This window comes from Bos javanicus, chromosome 9 (assembly GCF_032452875.1).
Source record: "Bos javanicus breed banteng chromosome 9, ARS-OSU_banteng_1.0, whole genome shotgun sequence".
Classification (NCBI taxonomy): Eukaryota; Metazoa; Chordata; class Mammalia; order Artiodactyla; family Bovidae; genus Bos; species Bos javanicus.
This window is the reverse complement of record NC_083876.1, coordinates 101,503,670-101,524,958: the sequence shown is the minus strand read 5'-3', so window position 1 is coordinate 101,524,958 and position 21,289 is coordinate 101,503,670. Positions and strand designations below refer to the sequence as shown.

The 21,289-nt window shown below is 52.1% G+C and overlaps 1 protein-coding gene across 8 annotated transcripts in view; it reads left to right on the top strand.

The window, feature by feature from the left end:
* The window catches only part of RPS6KA2 (ribosomal protein S6 kinase A2), a 334,507-nt gene that overhangs the window by 221,781 nt on the left and 91,437 nt on the right, over positions 1-21,289 (top strand). The window contains exon 1 of one of the 8 annotated variants that reach the window (XM_061428537.1): positions 12,476-12,680. The exons of 5 other annotated variants lie outside the window; for them this stretch is intronic. In XM_061428537.1, the coding sequence (XP_061284521.1) occupies positions 12,660-12,680 (21 nt within the window). In that variant the 5' untranslated portion in view covers positions 12,476-12,659. Of the gene's footprint in view, positions 1-12,475; positions 12,681-18,561; positions 18,836-21,289 lie in introns of those variants that run through there. 2 more of the 8 variants (XM_061428539.1, XM_061428538.1) reach the window with 2 other exon arrangements.

Below are 21,289 nucleotides of genomic sequence, written 5' to 3'. Positions count from 1 at the left end.
CATTCTTGGTTTTAAGGATGGAATTGAGTTTTGTGTTTTGCTTTGCGTCCAAACCTTCTATTATTGGATCTAATATATTTATTTTGGTTTATGCTTTTAGTATGCTAAATATACTCTCACACTGCCTTTGACCTACATTTGTAGTGCTTATTTCTGTTTCTGTGCTTATTGCATTTTCTAGAATTTCCAAGGGAGTGTTAAACAGTGATGGTAATTACATGTGCTTTTGTAAGTCCTATAGTTTGGGGTAGGTGTGTTTCTGTTTTTGCAGATGAAATGCAAGAAAAAAAGATTAAGGCATTTGTCACTGGTGACATTAATTTCTGCCTGTTGAACAGTTAGACCTGTCCAGATACCTTCCTGTCTTGGGTCAACGGACAGAAGGCAGCTGAGACCAGATGGCGTGACCCCTTTGTATGCTCGGATGGTCTTGGGAATTCAGGACATTCTGAGACACGTTTCCCAAGTGTGCGCTTTTGCATGATTTTCTGGGGAGAGGAGGGCAAAATTTCATCACGTTCTCAAGGATTTCTGTCACCCAGGAAAGTTGAGATTGGCCGCCTGCAACCAGGTTGGCTTTGGAGGTTACAGGGGACGGAGAGCGACCATGGTGGGTGGGTGTGGTTCCTGGACCGCAGGTGGAGGCACGCTGGGCGGTGGGCCCGTGACCTCAGCCCCAGACCGGAGACGAGACCCCGTCCGGGGGTTCCTGGAGTGAGCCTGCCCCAACGCGGACGCCACAGCTCGAGGAATTCCCTGTGCTGCTCTTTGCCCAGACAAGTTGGCTTTTAGATTAAAACAATGGAAAGAGGTTTCCCTGGGCCAGTTTTTAGCAGACGCTTGGTGAATTTCAGTCGCTCACAGATTGCCTGAGAGAGGTGTACCTTCTGTGCTCCGTGGTCTGAGCTGGTCCCCGTGTCCCTTTGGGACCCCCATACCTCACATTACAGTCACCTGCAAATGCCCCTCTCTCTGCTTGGAGTTAGCCTCCTGGTCAGAAATGGTTTCCTTGGAGACCCGGTACCGTCAGCATGTCAGCATTTCTGCGTAGTTCATCTGCCCAAGTCTGTTGTTTGTCATTCAGTCACTAAGTTCTGTCTGACTCTTTGTGACCCCATGGACTGCAACATGCCAGGCTTCCCTATCCTTCACTGCCTCCCTGAGTTTGCTCAAATTTATGTCCATCGAGTTGCTGATGCCATCCAACTATCTCCTCCTCTGTCGTTCCCTTCTCCTGCCCCCAGTCTTTCCCAGCATCAGTCTTTTCCAGTGAGTCAGCTCTTCCCATCAGGTGGCCAAAGTATTAGAGCTTCAGCTTCAGCATCAGTCCTTTCAATGAATATTCCAGGTTGAAGTCCTTTAGGATAGACTGGTTTGGTCGCCTTGCAGTCCAAGGGACCCTCAAGAGTCTTCTCTAGCAGCACAATTCAAAAGCATCAATTCTTTGGCGCTCAGCCTTCTTTATGGTCCAGCTCTCACATCCACACATGACTACTGGAAAAACCATAACTTTGACTAGATGGACCTTTGTTGGCAAAGTGATGTCTCTGCTTTTTAACATGCTGTGTAGGTTTGTCATAGGTTTCCTTCCAAGGAGCAGGCGTCTTTTAATTTCGTGGCTGCAGTCACCATCCACAGTGATTTTGGAGCCCAAAAAAATAAAATCTGTCACTGTTTCCAGTTTGTCCCCTTCTTACATTAAATTGGAGCACCGGGCAATGGACCAAAGCTATTTCTCCATTTCCTATTTCCCCTTCGGGTGTTGCTTGTCTCTGTCTAACTTGGCCACCGTGTTTCGCTCTGGTTTTTGAGTCACCACTACAAATCTTCTGGTTGCAGCTTCTATTAATCACGCATACTCAGGCCGTGTGTGGAGGACACAGACTGAGGTCTTGTCCGAGTCTGCAGACCGGTGGCCAGGGACGCGAGCTGTCACCAGCAAGTCCCTGGAGCATCACTTCTCCAGTCCTGCTTCAGCAAGAGCATCAGATCTGCCACAGTGGACTTGGCTCTGAGTCAACCCAGTGTAAGAATCAGAGTGAGGTAGCTATTTACTGAAGAGTGCTCAGAGGACCACTGAAGTTTCAATGCCTTCCTAACTTGCCTGAGAAGCTCATCATGGATCTCTCCATCCATTAGTCCATCTGACCCTGTTCTAATAGCTGTTTTCATCATACTCCCAGCTCTTGGGGCCAGTGCGTCCCTGCAAACTTTACATTTGCCGTGTGCTGTGTACACAAGACCGTCTGTGAGTCAGCGCAGCCTGAGGGAAGTCCCTCTGATCCAGTCTACCCTCTGTGGCATCACCGCCTGTGCGCTGCTGGCCCTGACCTCCAAGCGGCCGCCGTGTGACCTTGAGCCGTCACTGCACTTCTCCAGGCCCAGGTGGGCGCAGGGGGAGGACGGAGCACTGTCCTTCCGGCCTCTCAGGGGGTGGAGCCCCTTGCCCAGAGGCCTGAGGACTGGAAGTGCCCCGACGGGCTGGAAGAGACTCCAGGCCAGTGCCGGGCGATGCTCCGAAGCTGAGGAGACAGGACGCAGGGGAGGCCTTGGGGCAGAGGAGACAGAGTGTTGCACAAGAGCCGTGGTCCCCACCTGGCAAGCTCTGCTTCATGGGGACCGAGGGCTGCTGCTTCTGCATCATCCTGAGACGGGGCCTCCGGCTGGACCTGAGACGCACGCTCTGCATCCACAGGGGCGCTGTTGAGGCCACAGAGGGGAGGGAGCATCTCTGACCCCTGGGGGGTCAGGCCGGGGAGGGGAGCAGGGGCTGCACACACCGGCATGTGGGCAGGTCCCTTTGCAGATGCTCAGAAACAGAAGGTGAACACGCCCTGGGGGAACATTCCCAAAACGGTGCTGATGTGTAGTTGATCAGTCATGTCTGACTCTGAGACCCCACAGACGGTAGCCCGCCCGGCTCCTCTGTCCACAGGATTCTCCAGGCAAGAATACTGCGGTGGCATTTCCTCCTCCAAGGGATCTTCTTGACCTAGGGATCGTAACCACACCTCCTGCGTTGGCCAGTGGACTCCTACCCCTGAGCCCCCAGGGAAGCCGGGAGGCTGTGGTCGGCTCCTCCTGAGAAGGGCGGTGGCCGAGTCATGGTGATGGCAACGCCAGGGCCTAGGACGCAGGCTCAGGACTGGAGGAACGGTCCCTTCCCACCTTGTGGATGATACGTTGACGGTAGGTCGTCACGTGTCCCAGATGTAGCTTCTGAAGCCCTAAGTCCCAGAATGGGTCAATATGAAACCCTTCCCGTCCTTCGTCCCTCCCTAGGTGCCAGGTGTCTCATCGGGAGGTAACTCAGAGCGATGTGGTGGTTTTACACCCAGAGGGATGACCGTCCTCCCAGTGTCCTGCCCGCAGAGCTCACTGACGTGGTCTCCTGAGATTACCCGAGCCAACTGGCCCTGCCTGGAGTCCTGAGTCGCTGCACGAGTCTCCAAGCTTTCTGTCTTTGGGAATATTTGGGGAACAGGGGGTGGGAGTCTACCCTGGTCTGAGCTGGATCTCCCCAGGCCGTTACACCACCTGTCCGGCCAATGATGCACAGGCTCAGGGCATCCCCCGTGGATTCCAGCCTAAACCCCCTGGGCCTGACTCTTCCCCCTCAAAATCCCGGTACAGGTGGGGAGCGGGGAGCCGGCCACACTTGGGGACCAGCCAGGCCTGCGTGGGGAGCAGTTGTTGTCGGGCGGCACATGCACACGGGGGAGCCCCTCTGGATGGGCGGTGGGGCGGGACCACCACGACCCTGATGGCCACCCACATCACCCGGGTTAGTGCCAGCTCCAGCCAGGTGAGCCAGAGTAAAGCGCACACACCAGCCTTCCGGGGCAGGCTGGGGAAAAGGCAGACGTGTGATGCAAAAGAGAAAATCCGCAACTTTGACTTTGAAAGGCAGTTTCCTTCTCGTCGTCTTGGCGGTCTTTCAGGTTAAAGAGTGGACCCGTCCCCTGGGATGAATGCTTTGGAATTGGCTGTAAATTAAATTGTCTGGAGGTTGGAGGCACAGAGGAGCCGGAAAGACCCGCGCAGGTGGCCAAGCGGAGTGTCCTTCTAACCCGCCTTCGTGTCCCGGCCCAGGACGAGCGGGGCGTCTTAGGATCGTTAAGCTTTTATAAGAGCCCCGTGCGAGCTGTTAACCCAGATTCATTGCTTGGAATCACTTTGGTGGGAGCATAAAGTCAGCTTCTCTGAAGCTCGACTGCACTGCTTAAAGGTTTTTTCACGTGGGATGTGGAGTGTGGCTTTGGCGAGATTGTGTTAGAAATCCCGTGTTCCTTTTCCCTTTTAAACATCAGGGGTTCACTCCAGGAGCCCCCGGGAGGAGTAAAGCCGGCTCCCTGTGGCACGAGGGACAGCTTCTAGGTCGTATTAGTAAAACCCTGTGGTATTGAAGTCTTGATGTGTGAGGAGGCTCCTGTGACTCGGGCAGGGCTCAGCCGGCAAGAGGGTGAACTCTTCTAGAAGCGACCCTCCCCACCTCATCTGGCAGCTGCTGGTTTTCTGCTGCAGGCTCTTCCTGGATGACTCAGTCACTGCCTCTGTCGTAGAGGCCGTGTCATGGAGGGCTTGGACGCGAGGAAGCACGTGTCCCAAGGCCTCTGTCCACTGCGGGCCCCCCAGGTCTGCAGAGAGGAGGGCTGGCCACTCGGGGCTGCTGAGGAGAGGCCGTCCACAGCCACAGGGGTGGACACTCTAGTGCAGGGCCCCCAGTCTCTGGGATCGAATGCCTGGTGATCTGAGGTGGACCTGACGTAATAATAGAAATAAAATGCACAATAATTGTGTGTTAGTCGCTCAGTCGTGTCCAACTCTTGGCGACCCCATGGACTGTAGCCCACCAGGCTCCTCTGTCCGTGGGATTCCCCAGGCAAGAGTACTGAAGTGGATAAGCCAGCCTTGCCCTTCTCCAGGGGATCTTCCCGGCCCAGGGATCGAACCCGAGTCTCATGCACTGCAGGCGGATTCTTTACCATCTGAGCCACCAGGGCAGCTCCTGAAATACGTGCTTTAGGTTCCAGGAACTGGACGGTACCTAGCAACCCTACCCCCAGATCCATAGGGCACATGTGTGTGTCCGTGTGCTCACCGACGGCCTGTGTCCAGATGTGACGGTGGGTGTGGAGGCATCCGAAGTCCGAGCTGAGCACAGGTCAGTCTGAGTGACTCCTCTGCATCCTGCAGCCCAGTGACCAGAAGGACCCCTGTGACCTGATGTCCTGTCAGCTCATGCCCACACCTCTTCTACTTTCTAATCAGACTCCATTGGAAGAAACTCCATTGGAAAATATGGCTCGTTTGTCCAGGCACAAATTTCCTCTGGTAACCTTTAGGAGAACTCGGTTGTCATTTAACTCGGACACATCACCGAAGCTCAGCCAAGTCTGTTAGTGGTGTGTTTAGACGTGGGATGTGTTTACTGACTACAGTGTAGTTATTAACTAGTGTTTAATGAGAAAAGTGTTCATCACTTAGGTACTTTTTCAGCAGCTATAGGAATGGTCTTTCCCATAATGCTGGGTATTAAGAGGAAAGCCTTCAGGGACTCACAAGTCAAGCAAAATGAAAATGCAATCATGATGACACGAAGGAGCCCATGTGGTGAATTTAGCACCTCCTGAGCAGGGCAGAGTTCCTCAAGCAGCCCTCCTCATCAGGCCAGGCAGGTGACACCGAGGCCTGGGGACTGAGGTGGGCTCCCCTGTGGAGGGGCGGCGCTGCTGGCGTACTATAGGCCTGGAACGGGGGAAGAGGAGGGAGGAACCCCCACAGAACAGACGGCTCCAGGAACCCCTGGGAGGCTCGCTCTGGATGGAGGACGCACTGATGGTTCCTGGAGCACCAGAGAAAGAACACCCGAAATCACCTCCTTTCCCCCCAGATTTCCGGACTCGGCCCCTCCTCCTGCATTGGCCGTCCGCAACAGCTGCCCCTCGAGAGCCCCAGGCGCACAGTCTCACGTCTGTGCTAGTCCATCCAGGCTCCCGTTACTAGACTCCACGGACTGGGCGGTTTGAATACCGCAGAGATGTACTTCTGGAGGCTCTGGAGGTGGACATCCAGGGTCACGATGCTGGCCGGTCCTCTGCGGTGAGGACCCAGTTGGTAGAAGGTGTCTTCTCCCCGCATCCTCATGTGGCGGCAGGGGCTCTGGGCCCCTTTTGTGGGGGCGTTCATCCCAGTGGGGCCCCACCCTCCTGACCCGTTGCCTCCCAGAGGCCCAGCTCCTAACACCGTCACACTGGGATTAGGGCTTCGGTCTCTGCATTGAGGGGAGACGCATTCAGCTCAAGGCGGCGTCTCTGTGACCTTCACCCTCCGTGGCCCCTTATCCAGAGGCCAGCGTCCTTCAGTCCCTTTCTTTTTCTCTAAGAGGATGCTTTCGCTCCGTGAGGAGGCTTTGCCCTCAGTCAGAGTGGAGAAAGCTCAAGTCCTGAAGGTGATGGAGCGTCTCATAAAGAAAGGCGTGGAAACCACAAGGGCAGGGAAGGACCCCCCCACCTGTCCATCACGGATCCCACCACACGCCTGCGAGGAAAGAAGATTTGTGTGCTTAGGCGGACTGTTCCTGCCTCAAGCTATTTCAGAGCATTTGAGTCCGAATTGCTGAAAAAGTGGATCGTTTCGCGATGTCTGCTGATGGGCGTTTTCTGTCATCACTTGGGCAGTAGTCCAGTTACACAGCGAAAAGGTCGAGGAACGAAAAACCACCAAGTTCACTTCAAAATCAAGTCTTTAAAGTTACCAAATCTTTGTGAAACTCATGACTGCCTTCCATCTGATGGGCCCCGAGTATACATGCAATTTGTGTATTTTTAAGACTTTCAACAGAGGTGCTGGCGGTGCGGTCCGAGCATCCCCTCAGCTTCATCCAGGGGGGAAGGTCAGGCTGTTATCTTAAAAGAGCAGCCAAAACCCGCGAGCCTGCATTTCTTCCCGACCATGCCGTGGTTTGGGTGCTTGATTTTATGTCCCGTGGGCCAGCGTGCGTATGTGACCGCGGCCGGGGGAGGCCTGTCCTCTTGACCTCTCACGCCCGTCCCTCCTCACGCGCTGCAGCCTTTGTCCGCCTCGTCCAGCCAGCACACGTTGGGAGGAGGAGGGCCCAGAAACCCCTCTGGGATTTGTGTTCAGTCAGCAGCTCCCAGTCCAGTCATGAGTTCTTTGTATCCGGTTTTCACAACAGAAGAGACAGGTTAAGCTTCCTCTCACATGCAGCCTAATAAAGCAGGCCTGGCAACCGGGGAATATTGCAGTCTTGAGGCTTGAGTCAGAAGTTCAGATGTGCAGAAACCAGTGAAAATTCGCAGAGCTCTTGCTTAAGGAAGGGCAGTCGTTGTTTCCCGGGGAATCATTATTTGAATCATTTCCCGGGGAATCATTATTTGAAAAGTTTGAGGGATAATGAGAACAACATGTCACCTGGTGGGAAGAAGAACGTGACAGCTGAACTTGGGCGCTGTGTCAGTCACTTCCATGATCATTCGAAGAGCTTCTCACTCCAGGAGCTGCCCGAGGTCATTCCCTGGAGCCACTCTGTGTGCCTGTGCACACACACACGTGCACACACACATACATGCACATACAGAGGACGGGGTGCAGTTCGGGGCAGCCTGCTGGTGAGAGCCCCTTCCTGGACACAGATGCCCTTTTCCAGCAACAGGCTCTGACCTCAGCCTGTGACTGTCCGGTGGGGCTCAGTTCCGGGTCATTCCAAGAGGACGATGTACATCTCAGTGGGTTTGCATGGCTGTTGCAGAGCCATCATCCTGGGAAAGGAGAGTAGTTTGGAAACATTCGAAAATAGATGATAATCGGTGGGTGTCTTTCTTAAATAGCTCGGTGTATAAGCGCTGGCAGAAATTAGCCAAGTCCATGTAAAGCTGTGCCCGGTGTTTGGCTCAGGAATAATGTCGTCCATCGACAGGGAGACAAGCCACACGTGTGGAGGTTGAATCAGGGCGGGGCCCAGAGGGGAACGCAGAGGGGAGGGCTGTCCCCGGGGGAGGGGCCCTGCTCCGGAGCCCAGGACAATACCCATCACCCATGGGTGCCATTCTGTTTAAATGATTCTTGGTCCTTCCAAACATGGTCTGTATCAAGCAGTTCAAGCAAAGACAAACGTGTGAGTAAACGTGAGTGCCTGCGGCCTTGAGTTCCGCCTGCCGAGAGGGTTTTAAATTCAGCAGTTTTGTGTGAGTGAGTCCGTGTGTTAATGACGATAGAACATCATCATCGGAAGCTGCTGACCTCGCTGGCAGGCGGCGTGCCACAGCAGGACCACAGAACTCACAGAACGCCCGCCCCCGCTGCCAGGCCTCCAGCCTGACCCCTAGTTCAGGGCTTAGGTGCAGTGGCTGGTCCATCACTGCTGAATCCCCAGATAGACACTTACTCATCCTCATTTGTAGGAGATGAGAGAACTTCTACTCAGCGGCTCAGAATAATAGCCTCAGCTGAAGGGGTTTTCTAAACAAGTCTTCAGATCACCCTTCCTGGTGTAAAGAGTGAACTTCTGACATATTCTGCCAGAGCCTCAGAAATGTCTAGGGCTTTTCTCCAGCGTCACTTCAGCCTGTTGTAGACAAAGTGTGTGATCCTGAAGTACGAGATATCTGGATTTGCTGGATGGGGCTGAAGCAGTCTGGCAAAACCCCAAGCTAGGTTAGACTTCTGCAAGTGTTTATAATATACTTTCTTTGAATTTAAAAATTGTATATAATGCAAATCATACTCCTTGAACGTGGAGAATGTGGAAAGTCTCCCAGCCTGTCTTACGCCACGAATGAGATTGGATCTCAGCAGGTTGGCTCAGTCATGCTACAAGCCTGGTTCTACAGACATGCTCTGGGCGTTCCATACACCTTTCTTAAACCATCTGCAAGGTGTTCATTTACTTCTGTGCAAATGCTTATTGAGTAAATGCCATGTTCAGGTCGCTTTGAGGGCGGAGGGTACCACCGGGAACAGGACGGTATTCGCAGAGTGGGTTAAACTGGGAATGAAAAAGATGTTGCCTTCACCCTGCGCAGAATCTCTCATTTCTCCAAGAAGTGTTTCCGCGACAGACGCTTCTCAGGATCAGGCTCGCAGGTCATTAGATAGCAAGCCCTTGAGGCCGAGGAAACCCATCTAAGTGGAGGAAACGTGTAATCGCCCGGATGCCTCTGTGGTCCTACAGCAGACCTGAGGTCGTCAGTCTTTGGTGTTTTGTAAACCTCAGCCATGCTGATTGCAGGGTTCAGGCGACAAGGCCGCTATCCTGGGTGAATCAATTCAGTGCATCGGCTCGCTAGAAATGCTTCATCTGTGCTCATGACTGTCTGGAAATCTGTGACTTTTGGCTCATATTGGCAAAAGCTGACATACGTGTGGAGCTCACCGGTTAGCTTTTTGAGGGGGTCATTTGGGGCAGAGTTTGGACAACTCTACCCTCGGGGGTGGAGGGTAGGTAGTGTGATGTGGGTGGGCTGGTGGGGGCATTTGAAAACATTTAGCAGAATGTTTTGTACTTATTTTTAAGGTCAACTAAGTTGGTTACAAAGGAAGAGGGATGGTTATTTAGCTGATTTCTTTGAGGTTTTGGCCAAAACTTTCACCTTTTCAAAAATTTTGAAACCTGATGAAAGCACATTGTCACTGAAATTGTTTAAGCTTAATTCTGAAGTTCATGAATGTTTTCTGTTTGGATTTGGTTTGTAAGAATCTCCAGGATAAGGGACCACAGCCGGGCCTGGCGACGGTCGCCTGCACTCTGAGGCTCTGATGATGGATGGCAGTCTTCTCTAAGGATACTGGGACGATCCTTTAGGGGGAAATGACTGGGGCCAGGGTGTTGGCAGTGGTTCTCATGTATTGCCCTGAGTGTCACCTTCGTGCATTGGCCTTGTATGGGGGACACTGCTCATGCAGAATCTTCCCTAGATTTAGGGATTGATAATTCAATCACTGCCAACAAGGGCCATGTAGTCAAAGCTATGGTTTTTCCAGTACTTGTGCATGGATGTGAGAATTAGACCATAATGAAGGCTGAGCACCTAAGAACTGATGCTTTTGAATTTGGTGTTGGAGAAGACCCTTGAGAGTCCCTTGGACAGCAAGGAGATCAAACCAGTCAATCCTAAAAATAAATTAATCCTGAATAGTCATTGGAAGGACTGATGCTAAAGCTGAGCTGAAGCTCCATTACTTTGACCACCTGCTTCGAAGAACTGACTCGGAAAACACCCTGATGCTGGGAAGGATTGGGGGCAGGAGGAGAAGGGAATGACAGAGGATGAGACGGTTGGATGACATCACAGACTCCATGGGCATGAGTGTGAGCAAGCTCTGGGAGTTGGTGATGGACAGGGAGGCCTGATGCGCTGCAGTCCATGGGGCCGCAAAGAGTCAGACACGACTGAGTGACTGAACAGCAACAATCTAACACACACACAAAATACAGAAGTGACCACAGGTGATTGTGTTTGGATCACTGCTCATGACCATTGAAGAAAAGCTGTAAACCCTTTATATTTATGTCTACAAAGCTATTAAGAGGAATGAATTTATCACACAAGTCGTTTTGTCTAATATTTCATAGCAGACAGTCATCTCTAATTTCACTTTTAAATTTTTTTCTAATTTTCCAGTTTCCAGTAAGTTCATACCAGCCACCCCCAAACAGCCCACCTCTCTGGAAAACTTCTATTCACTCCTGGCCACCCGCCGGGCTGGGAAATTTGTACTGGTCTCTGCACTGCACGTTCTTACGTTTACCATCTGTGCCCTGATTGGAAATGCCATGCTCGTCCACAAGATGAATCTCGCACGTTGAGTTTCAAAATTCTAATAGCTTTAAAAATATTGAGCCTTTCTTTTCCACCAAATGGTAGGTTTATTCTTCGCATCCAGAAATGGCATCCAAATTGTTTCATATTGGCTTCCATCTTTTTGTTTTCTTGCGACAAGTTATTTGATCTTATCTGCTTTTCAAAACTCACAGTTCATTTTGCATAAATTCTCCGTTGTATTTCAGAATTGGATACATAGCAGTGGATGAATATAGGAATCCCACGTGGACAGTTAGCAAGATGATTTTATTGATTTAAATTTCCTGTTATAGATGCCAGCATCTTCTTGCTCATTTTTACATTTGTGTATAAAAAAATCCAGAAAGTAAAGAAAATTAGTCATTTATATTTCTCGGACACTATCACTGCTTACATCTTGATGTATTTCCCGTAAATGTTTTTCCTACAAATCTTTTAAATGTGAATATAACCATCATGGACAGAAAACTTATTTACTGCCTTCTTTAGTTTAAAATCTTAAGTCTCTTTCAACATTGCAAGTAGACTTCAAAGTCACTTTTTAAAAGTGTTTTATTCTGAAATAGTTATGGAGCAACAGAAAGTTACAGAAACTAGTGCAGAGGTCTGTCTGCCCTTCCCCCGTTCCTCCCCTAGGAATAACTCTTGGAACCACGCTGTGTGCTTAGCCACTGTCGTGTCTGACTCTGCGACCCCATGGATGGTAGCCCACCAGGCTCCTCTGTCCGTGGGATTCCCCAGGCAAGGACTGGGTCGCTGTGCCCTCCTGACCCAGGAAGGTTCCCTGGAGGCTCCCTCCTGCTGCTTCTTCCCACACCCACAGTCACACTGTGACAACCGTTGACCTTAAAGGACTATATGTGTGATCCGTCATTTCAAGTCACCTGATCATCATTCATCTTGTCAGAGCCTCAGTCACAGATTTGGTAATGCAAGAACCAATACTTTTGTAAAAGAGGCAGATGGCAAGTAATATCGCTGGGAAAGCTAATTAGTAGGTGGCGCTGGTGGTACAGAATCCACCTACACGTGCAGGAGACATAAGAGACAGGACTTCAGTCCCTGAGCTGGAGCGCTCCCCTGGAGGAGGGCATGGCGACTCTCTCCAGTGTTCTTGCCTGGAGAATCCCATCAGAGGAGCCATGGCTACAGTCCATGGAGTCGCAGAGTCAGACACCACTGAAGCAGCTTAGCACACACAGCATACAAGCGAGTGGTTACACTAAGGACTTCCGTTAGGTGGGGTCCAGCGTCTCGCAGGTCGTCTGACCCTTTGGCTCTGCACCAATCACCATCTTTAACGGAAGTGATGTGTTGGCATTGGACATAAAGTCCATCAAAAACATCTGCACATAGCAGGCTAGTGGGGGTGACCCCTTACAGGACTGAGCAAGGCCTGCTCTGTCTGACGCAGGAGACCCCTTGGTCTCTGTGGCTGAGCCAGCATTTCGGCCGTTGGGGAGGTCTGGTTAATGCAAAAGGCAGACGCACAGTGCAGACTCGAGGGGAGGGAGGAGGCCCAAATGGGCAGAGAAAATGCTTTATGTTTACATTTTTCTTGGCTTGCCTTAACATCGGAGTTTTTATTTTCAGCATCAGTGTGGTCTTTCGGGACTGGCTTTTGTACTGAGTGTCCTTCTGTGGGGCTCACTCCTGTCGTGTGGTGTATCAGTGGTTTGTCTTTTTATTGCCACCGGATGATGAATCCCAGTTTGCTGAAGCATTTACGTTGGAGGACGTCTGGGTTGTTTCCTGTTTGGGAGGAATGCTGCTGTGAAATATGCTCAGGTTTCTGTGCGGACCTCGTCTTCGTTTCTCTGGGATGAAGCTGCGAGGATGCGGCTGCTGGGCTGTAGGGTAAGTTCACGTCTCATTTCGTAGGATGCCACCTGGTTGTTTTCCAGCGGCTGGGCCATTTTCCATCCCCGCCAGCAATGCAGGGGAGACCCACTTCCTCTGCGTGCTCGCCAGCATTTGATGTTATCACTGTATTTTTTCTGTGTTAACCATTGGCAGGTGTGCAGTGATGCCTTGCCGAGGTTTGGCCTTTCTCTCGCGGCTACCAATGTTGAATGTGTTTTCACGTGCTGGTTTGCCGTCTGTAGGTCTTCTTAGGTGAAATGACCGTTTCTCTCTTTTGCCCACTTTCTGATTGGATTCTTTGTTTTATTTTGCTGTTGCGTTTTGAGAACCCTTTATCTGTTATAGATACGACACAGGGTTGCCTCAGCGGTTTGTAGATGTTTTCTCCTGACGTGCAGCTTGTCTTTTCATCTTCTTGGCAGCGTCTTTGCAGAGCAAAAGTTTTAAGTTCAGTGTAAGAATTTTTCCTCCTTTGAATCAAGCTTTGGAGATCATGTCTAAGAATTTTTACTCTAGACCTGGGTCCTGAAGCTTCTTTCCTAAAAATTTTATAGTTTTATGTTTTGCATTTAAGTCTGTGATCCATTTTCAGTTCATTGTATAAAACAGGGGATTTGAGGCCCTTTTTTTGCCTCAGAGGTCCAGTGCTCCAACACCGTTGGTTGAAAATGTTCTCCTTCTGCTGAGTCTCTCCTTGACACCTCTCAAGAACCCACTGGGTGTGTCTGAACAGGTTCACTCCAGGGCTTTCGGTTCTGTTCCGTTAGTCTGGGCGTCTGTCGTTCCCTCAGTCCCTAACTGGAGCTGCGTTGTAAGCCTTAACAGTAGTGACTCCTCCCACTTTATTATTTATTTTGAAAATGGGTTTTCGTGACTTGGGGTCATTTGCATTTCCATGTAAATTTTAGAATGATGTTGTCTGTGTATAGGGAGCCCTGCTCAGCTTTTGATGGGAACTGCATTGTCCTGCAGACCAATATTGGGAGAATTACGCTCCATCTGCTGTGTTTTCCGGTCTGTGAACATGAGTGTCTCCCATGCGTTTAGCTCTTCTTTGGTTGCGTTCGGGCACATCTGTAGTTTTCAGCACACAGACACCGTATGGGTTTTGGAAGTTTTCACCTACATATTTCATTATTCTGGGAGTTTAGCTCTTCCTTGGTTGCGTTCGGGCACATCTGTAGTTTTCAGCACGCAGACACCGTATGTGTTTCGGTAGTTTTCACCTACAGTCTCATTCCTCTGGGAGCAACTGTAAATGGCATAACCACTTTCAATGCCTTTGTAAAATGCCATCTGGCGGATGTCGTCATCACTTAACTCTTCCGCGCTTTTTTGGACATTCACAGTGTTTCTCATTTTTTCACTCTTATAAAGAAAATCATTGTGACAAACAGCTTTCCGTGTTCAGATTGTTTTTTTCTTACTGAAGGGGAGGGGCTATGCACTGTCGTGACGGCGCTCTGAGTCTGAGGACAGGAGGGAGACGGTGCTGGGCCTGTGTTTGGCGCACAGCACACATGACTCCTGCTGTCACCATATCCCCCTCCGCACTCGGCGCTGTCTTTTAAGTCGTGCTAAAGAATAAAGACTGAGCAGCCCCGTCCTCACACCTGCAGCCGCCCCGGGGTGGACACTGCCCAGCTGTCCACTGCTGCAGACGTCTCTCTGCAGGACGTGTTGGCACCCTGTCCACCCACGGTTTGGGGCTCTTTCTAGATTCCTCAGGGCATCTTGACAAACCCAAGTCAGTAGTAACAAATTTCTCATCCATGTGAGAAACGACTCTTTGCAAAGCATCTCCTTAAAGGTAACTTTCAAGATGAGATGAAGCTTGTCAACAGGCCCCAATAGAACCTGCACTTGAAACACGGCATCCAGACACTGGGGCCTCAGACCATTGTCACCTCGCAGGCAATGTTCCACAGAACATTGCCGCTCAGGGGGCTTGAGGGTTGATGGGACTGACTAGAGTGAACCCACCCGAGGGACGTCGAGTTGTCAGAGCCGGGGAGCCTGCAGCCTACGTGTTGGTGGGACGCCTGCGTGCTCCGCCGTCCACAGGGAGGCCCCTGCAGGGACGCTGCTCCATCTGCCTGGCACCATTTATAATAGAAGCTTCCAGGGCGCGATCTGCATAGGCTGTGATTTATAAAAACACCAGCAGACTGAAAGGCTTCCAGAAGGAAGGAAGGGAAGATAATTTGAGGGGGTGGCAGGCAGTGGGGGTGAAGAAAGACAGAAGCCATGGGCGGGAGGCACTTTCATTTTAAAACAGAAGGAAACACCCATCTTACCTTAATAAGCAAAATTAATAGAAGTTTGGATGGGGGGAGCGGAGTGCAGAGGCCTGGGTGGGAGGGCAAAGGAAGGAAATGGACGGGAGACGCATCTCAGCCGCTTCTCCTCCCCTCTCCTCCGACCTCTTCCCTTGCGCTGCTCTGATGCAGGAGCCCCAGTGTGGCCCCGTGCAGACCCTGAGGGGCTTCCGGGGCAGCTCATGGTTGCCTTCTGAAGGTGGAGGTGGCCCTCAGCTGCCGGCCACATCTGGCTGCTGGCCCCGGGGTGTGACTTAGTCCTGTGACTGCCTTGGGTGCTGGGTCCCTTTCTTGGGTCAAAAAAAGGAAAAATGCCATTCCAGGGTGGATGAGAAAAGAGAGCCCTGTGTGGACCGTGTGACCTGTCCCTTGGGGAGTTCGGGCGGCCGGCGGGCATCGGCCAGGCGGGTCTGTGAGCAGCGCCCCATGGGAAGCACACCTCGGACACCAGGCGGGCCTTCTCCCTGCATCTCAGGGCCCCTGACTCCCACCTCTGGTCTCCCTTCTTGTCCCCTCGCTCCTGTGACTTCAGGGGGGTGTGCTCTTCTTCAGGCGGGTGTCCTCGCTGTGTCTGGAGGCCCGCGAGTGCCCGGAAAGCCATGGAGTCCCACTCTTGCTGGAGAAGTGTGGCCATCCTAAATGGCACAGCTTATATTTAGCCTGTGGAAGCGAAGTGGAGGCTTTCTGTAGAAGTATTTTCCCAGTGCAGCTGGTCCTGTAATTTCATCTCACACTTGCTCACACCAGCGGGCGCAGACACGGGGGCGGAGACGTGAAAAGGGCGACGTAAAGGGCAGAGGAGACTCTGCGATGCATCAGCCGTTCGTCTCAGGAGCCTCCTTGGGCGGGTCGGGCAGGAGGCAGGCTGCCTGGAGTCCACCTCCCACCCGGGCGCCCTGGGAGGTCAGATGCACTCGAGGCTCGAGGCTTGGCCCCTGGTTACCTGGGAAGCTGAAAGGAGCGGGTTCCTTCTGGCTGGGAGTCTGGAGCTCACGCCCAGTCCTTCCCTCCTTGTGTTACGATGTGTGCACAGCCACCGCCTCCTGCGGGCTTTGTCGTGAGCAGTCTGTGTCGTTAGTTCTGGCTGTTTTGGGGGGAGGGTTATGCTCCCCAGAGAGCTTCCCAGGTGGCCCTAGCAGTAAAGAATCCGACTGCCAATGCAGGAGATGCAGGAGGTGTGGGTTCGATCCCTGGGTTGGGAAGATCCCGTGGAGGAGGGCATGGCAACCCACTCCAGTATTCTTGCCTGGAGAACCCCATGACAGAGGAGCCTGGCAGGCTACAGCCTATGGGTTCACAAAGAGTCGGACAAAACCAATCGACTGAGCACACACTCACGTGCCCCCTAGAGGGACTCTTCAAGGGTCCTCCATCCGCCCTCCCTGGAGGAAGCAGACAAGCGACACACTGACTCCTGTCTGCTTTCAAAGCGTTTCTGAACTTCCTTCCTAGCAGTATGTTGGGCTGGGTGTGGGGAGTCCTCTTCCTGAAAATGAAAGTCTGGATGAAAGATCTTTTTAAAAACAGTTAAATGCACTGATGATCTGGGAGGCAGAGCAGATGCTCAGGGCCCGTTCCATGTGTCAGAGCAGCTCACAGTTCAGGGGGCCTCCTCTCACCCCCCACATCAGGCTAAGACCCCAGGGAGGAGCGCGAGCAGCCCCTAAGGTCTCCTCAGGCACGCCCAGGAAGCCGCCTGTGCCGGTCCCGGGGGGAGATCCAGTCCTGAGCGTCAGCATTTAGATGGTGACACGGAACCCCCAGATGGGATGAAGTCCCAAGGAGGTGACGACATGGGAGAAAAGGCTGGGACCAAGTTGGGGGAGATGTTCGGAGACAGATAAAGGAAGAGCCCTCGGGAGGGTGGGAGAGGTGTCGGGGGACCCAGGGGGCCTGATGTCCCCGAATCCAAGTGAGGAAGCTGGGGTGATGGCTGGTGCCCGGCCCTGCAGACACTGAAGCCTGACCACTGGGTTCAGCCCCACGGAGAGCGTTGATGAGCAATCTGTGAGCCATGTTGGGTGGGGCAGGTGTCCGGGGAAGGGCGAAACAAAGTCTGTGTTTTGCTGAGAAGGATGCAGACAGGACAGCCTGTTTGCGTGCGGCTGGGAGCCAGCGGTAGGTAGGTAGGGGAGGGCAGACTTGAGCAGGATTTCCCCCGGGGAGCCCTGACCTTCAACCTTCTCAGAGATTACAGGTCCTGAAGCCCCGGCCTGGCACCTGGAATCTGCATTTGTAACAGCTTCCCTGGCAGGTCTGATACTGGGGCACCGTGGCTACACTGACAGTGTCTGCAGCAGGGTGTCACGCCTGGGTGAGCACGCCTGGTTTGGGGTCTGGGGGAAGGACCACGGTGCCCCATGGGGATCCCCGGGGGTGTCAGCCTCTGCGGACCCAAGCTCTCAGTGGGCCCCTGAGAGCCAGGCCGTGGTTCCCCGGCCCCCTCCCCACACGCCTGCTCTGTTATCAGCCACAGGGGTGGGGTGGGCTGGCCTGGCAGGACTTGCTGGGAGCAAGTCAGAGTTAGCTAATTTCCTTCTTCTTTTCTGCATTTTCATAAGCCACCTGTTTAATAATTTACTCTTGGCCCTTTCTGGGAATTAATATCCTGCGCAGGAATCAGTGATTTCTAGAATGGCCCCGCCCGCTTTGGTGGAGACCCAGCTCACACTTGCCCAGTTTTTCTTTTCTATGTTTTCGTCATGACTATTCCACCACTTTTCATCTGCATTTACTTCCCATAAATCGCCTCTCTTTAATGACGTGGAAAGCGGATGATTCAGAAGGGAGGAAATTACCTGCCAAGGTGACTTTGGTGCGGGGCGGGGCTCAGAGGACACCTCACCGGTCCCCTCTGGCCTGAGGCCAGGCCCCTTCTCTGTCTGTCTGTCTGACACCCATGGGGGAATGTCTTCCATCGGTCAGAATTCAAGCCCAGCTTGACGGGGATTCTAGAATCCACGGTCAAAGTTACTTGGTCACATACTGATGTTGTTTCAACAACTCATACTCTGGTTTTTCTCTCTCCCATTGGATCAGTTTTGAAGTCCTTTCTGGCAGAGCACACACCTGCCCATGATACCAGGCTCTCCCCCAAATTTCTCAGGTTATTTGTAAAAAAAATACGCTTCATAGGAGTTATGCTAGAAACCAAATGTTAGTGCTATCTGTAGAGCATTCAGGACCAGACTTTATGTCCTTAAGGGAACGGCGTTAAAATCCACATAGAATTCTAGAAAAAGTGACCTTCCTGATAAGAGGGAAAAGATGTTTATTTCTAAATGAGGCATAAATAATATGTTAAATCTGGGTGCCCTTTAAGGCAGTAATCACAAAATGGTTTAGAAAATACGCCTGTCCGGTCTGGACATGGTTAGAAGCAGACAAGCCCAGACATGTTTCCCAGCTCCCGTCTGGGTGTTTCCTGTACACACAGCACTCAGCACAGGTCTCCAGACCTTGACTCTTTTTTTTTTTTTTTGTCCTTTAAGTTCTTGGGAAAGAGGAAAACAAAATATCTCAAGCAAGTTCAGGTCAAAGTGTTACTATGAGTGGCTAAAATCTAAAATGTGGGACTCTTGGTTCCTTTTTCAATGGATGGTTGAGATTTTTGCTGTTCAAGACCTCCCTGGTGTTAATTGAAACATCACAGTACTATCAGGGAGAGGCCTGAGGTTTTAAGGCCATTCCCGAGGAGGAAGTTAGCTGTGTGCTTTGAGTGCATTTGCTCTAAGGACTTTGAACGCGAGAATCCCCACAAAATGAAATGTTACAGAGAGATTTGCTTCTAAGCCTTCAGCTGCAGTGTCAGGGCGGTGACGACGCAGGAAGGTGAATTCTGGCCGGCTGGTGCCTTTGCTGGGCAGGGGAGAGCTGCGTGCTTGGGGCTGCTGGTTCCTGGGGGGTGGGGGAAGCAGGGCCCTGGGGGGGATCCTCCAGGTATGCTGAGGGGGCTCCAGGGGGCTGACTGACGTCATGCTCCTCTGAGCGGAGGCCGGGACTCAGAGGGATGACCTGGAGACCCTGGAGGAGCACAGCACAATCGTTTGTGATGTGCACTTGGAAGGGCCTGGGAGCAGGGCCACGGGGTCAGCGGTCACCTGCCTCCTGGGCGTCTCCCCGAGGCCCTGGCCTCGCCCCAGCCGGCACTCCCCCCCCCCCGGTGTTGAGGGTGACCTTCTCTTTAGCTGCGTGAACGCTGGTGTGCTCAGGCACCAAAACGAAGTCACAGAGGATGGCGCTCGGTGAGCCCTGCTGACCCGTGGGAGTGGCATTAGCTTGGCTGCAGGACTGAGCCACATTCGGGGGGCCGGGGACACTGGATGGCTCGGTGCCGTCCTGCCTGCCGGACGGGAGGTGCTGTGTGTTAATGGAAAAGTCAAGTGCAGTGAAAGTCGCTCAGTCGTGTCCGACTCTTTGGGACCCAACGGACTATACAGTCCACAGAATTCTCCAGGCCAGAAGACTGGAGTGGGTAGCCTTTCCCTTCTTTAGGGGATCTTCCCAACCCAGGGATCGAACCCAGGTCTCCCTCATTGCAGGCGGATTCTTTACCAGCTGAGCCACCAGGGAAGCCTGTTAACAGAATGGGGGTGTTTTATTCTTCCTTCAGTGACCAGTGACCGTCAGGTTCTTTCTTGGTCGATAAGTCAGTAGAGGTGGAGATAGCATCTGTGCAGCATCAGTCATCAGGACTTGGCGAGCGCCTTGAACTTCAGCTTCGTCTTCCCACTGGGCATCGGTCTGCAGGCACCACCCAGATGAGTGCAGTCTTCTTGGGGAAGACACAGGTGCTGCCCTGCAACCCGAGACACCCCTTTCCCTCTTTCCTCCCTGGTGGCTCAGCTGGTAAAGAGTCTGCCTACAATGCAGGAGACCTGGGTTCAGTCCCTGGGTCAGGAAGATCCCCTGGAGAAGGAATTGGTTACCCACTCTAGTATTCTTTCCTGGAGAATCCCATGGACAGAGGCGCCTGGGGGCTACCCAGTCCATGGGGTCGCAAAGAGTTGGACATGACTGAGTGACTAACAGTTTCCACTTTTTCCCTGTCATAAATGAAGCAATTTCCCTACAGAAGAAGCTGTGCCCCTTTCTGTAGCTAAAGGGGTCCTGGGATTCCAGCGGGACTCAGAGGTCATCTCCACTCATGGGGGGAGGACCATGCCCTCAGGGTCCTCTCTCTCTGACATATTCAAGGAATGCTGGTGGTTTAGTTGCTAAGTCTGTCTGACTCTTGTGACCCCATGGACTGTAGCCCGCCAGGCTCCTCTGTCCATGGGATTCTCCAGACAAGAATACTGGAGTGGGTAGCCATTTCCTTCTCCATATTCAAGGAGTAGTTACCTTAAAATTCTTTGTGTTCTGACTGCACACATACAAGCTTTGTGAACTGACCCCAAAAGAATCCATTTGGGGTATATCCATTGCTTGTTTTCACAAACAGAAACATGATTATTTTTACAAAAATGGAAAAGAATCCTTGAAGATGTGAAGACTGAAGGGTTTCTTTAACCACTGGAATAAAAAGAAATGAGAAACAATTGTCTTGCAGCCCAGACGACCTTCCTCTGCTTTCTCTAGGTGTCCTGCGTTGGGTACATGGAGATACTCGTCACAAAGTTTACAACTCTGAGAAACTGAGTTTTCCATCCATCTCTGAGAGGGACCACTGTCCTGTGGATTACTACTGTTGCGATTTGATTTGCCCGAGGCTTTAACGTCACTCTTGACTAGAAACCCGGCTCTCATACTTCCAGCTGGGCAACCTTAGGATAACATCTCACTTGATAGTTTTTTAAGAAATGGAAGAAATAATGTACGGAAAGACAGTGCCTGAGCACTCTACGCGTGCGATTACTGTGGCGGTTTCAGATGCGCTTTGCAGTCAGCCCGGCCTGCTAGTTCTCAGAATGTAGCCAAGGCCCAAACCGTAGTAGTGGATGAAGCATCAGAAGGTGGATGGATTGGAAAGGGTGTCTCGGAGAAGCACAGAAATCAGTCCAGGAAAGCCCCTCCTTTCCAGCTTCCGCGTCTCCCACGGCTGGTGCTGGCAGGGCAGCCTCGCCCCTGACAGGTGGGCAGTGCATCTCCAGGACAGGAAGCTCTCTGATGAGCATTGGGAGTGATTCCTGTCAGGGATTTAACTTCAAGATCAAGGACTTTTTTCCCTACTGGGAAAGCTTCTGAACTGGAAGAAAGTCTTATCTGGCTGCTTCTTCTGAAATATAATCTCTGGGATGGAGATGAACCATCAGCTCTGGCAAGAATATAAGGGGGAGCAGAGTA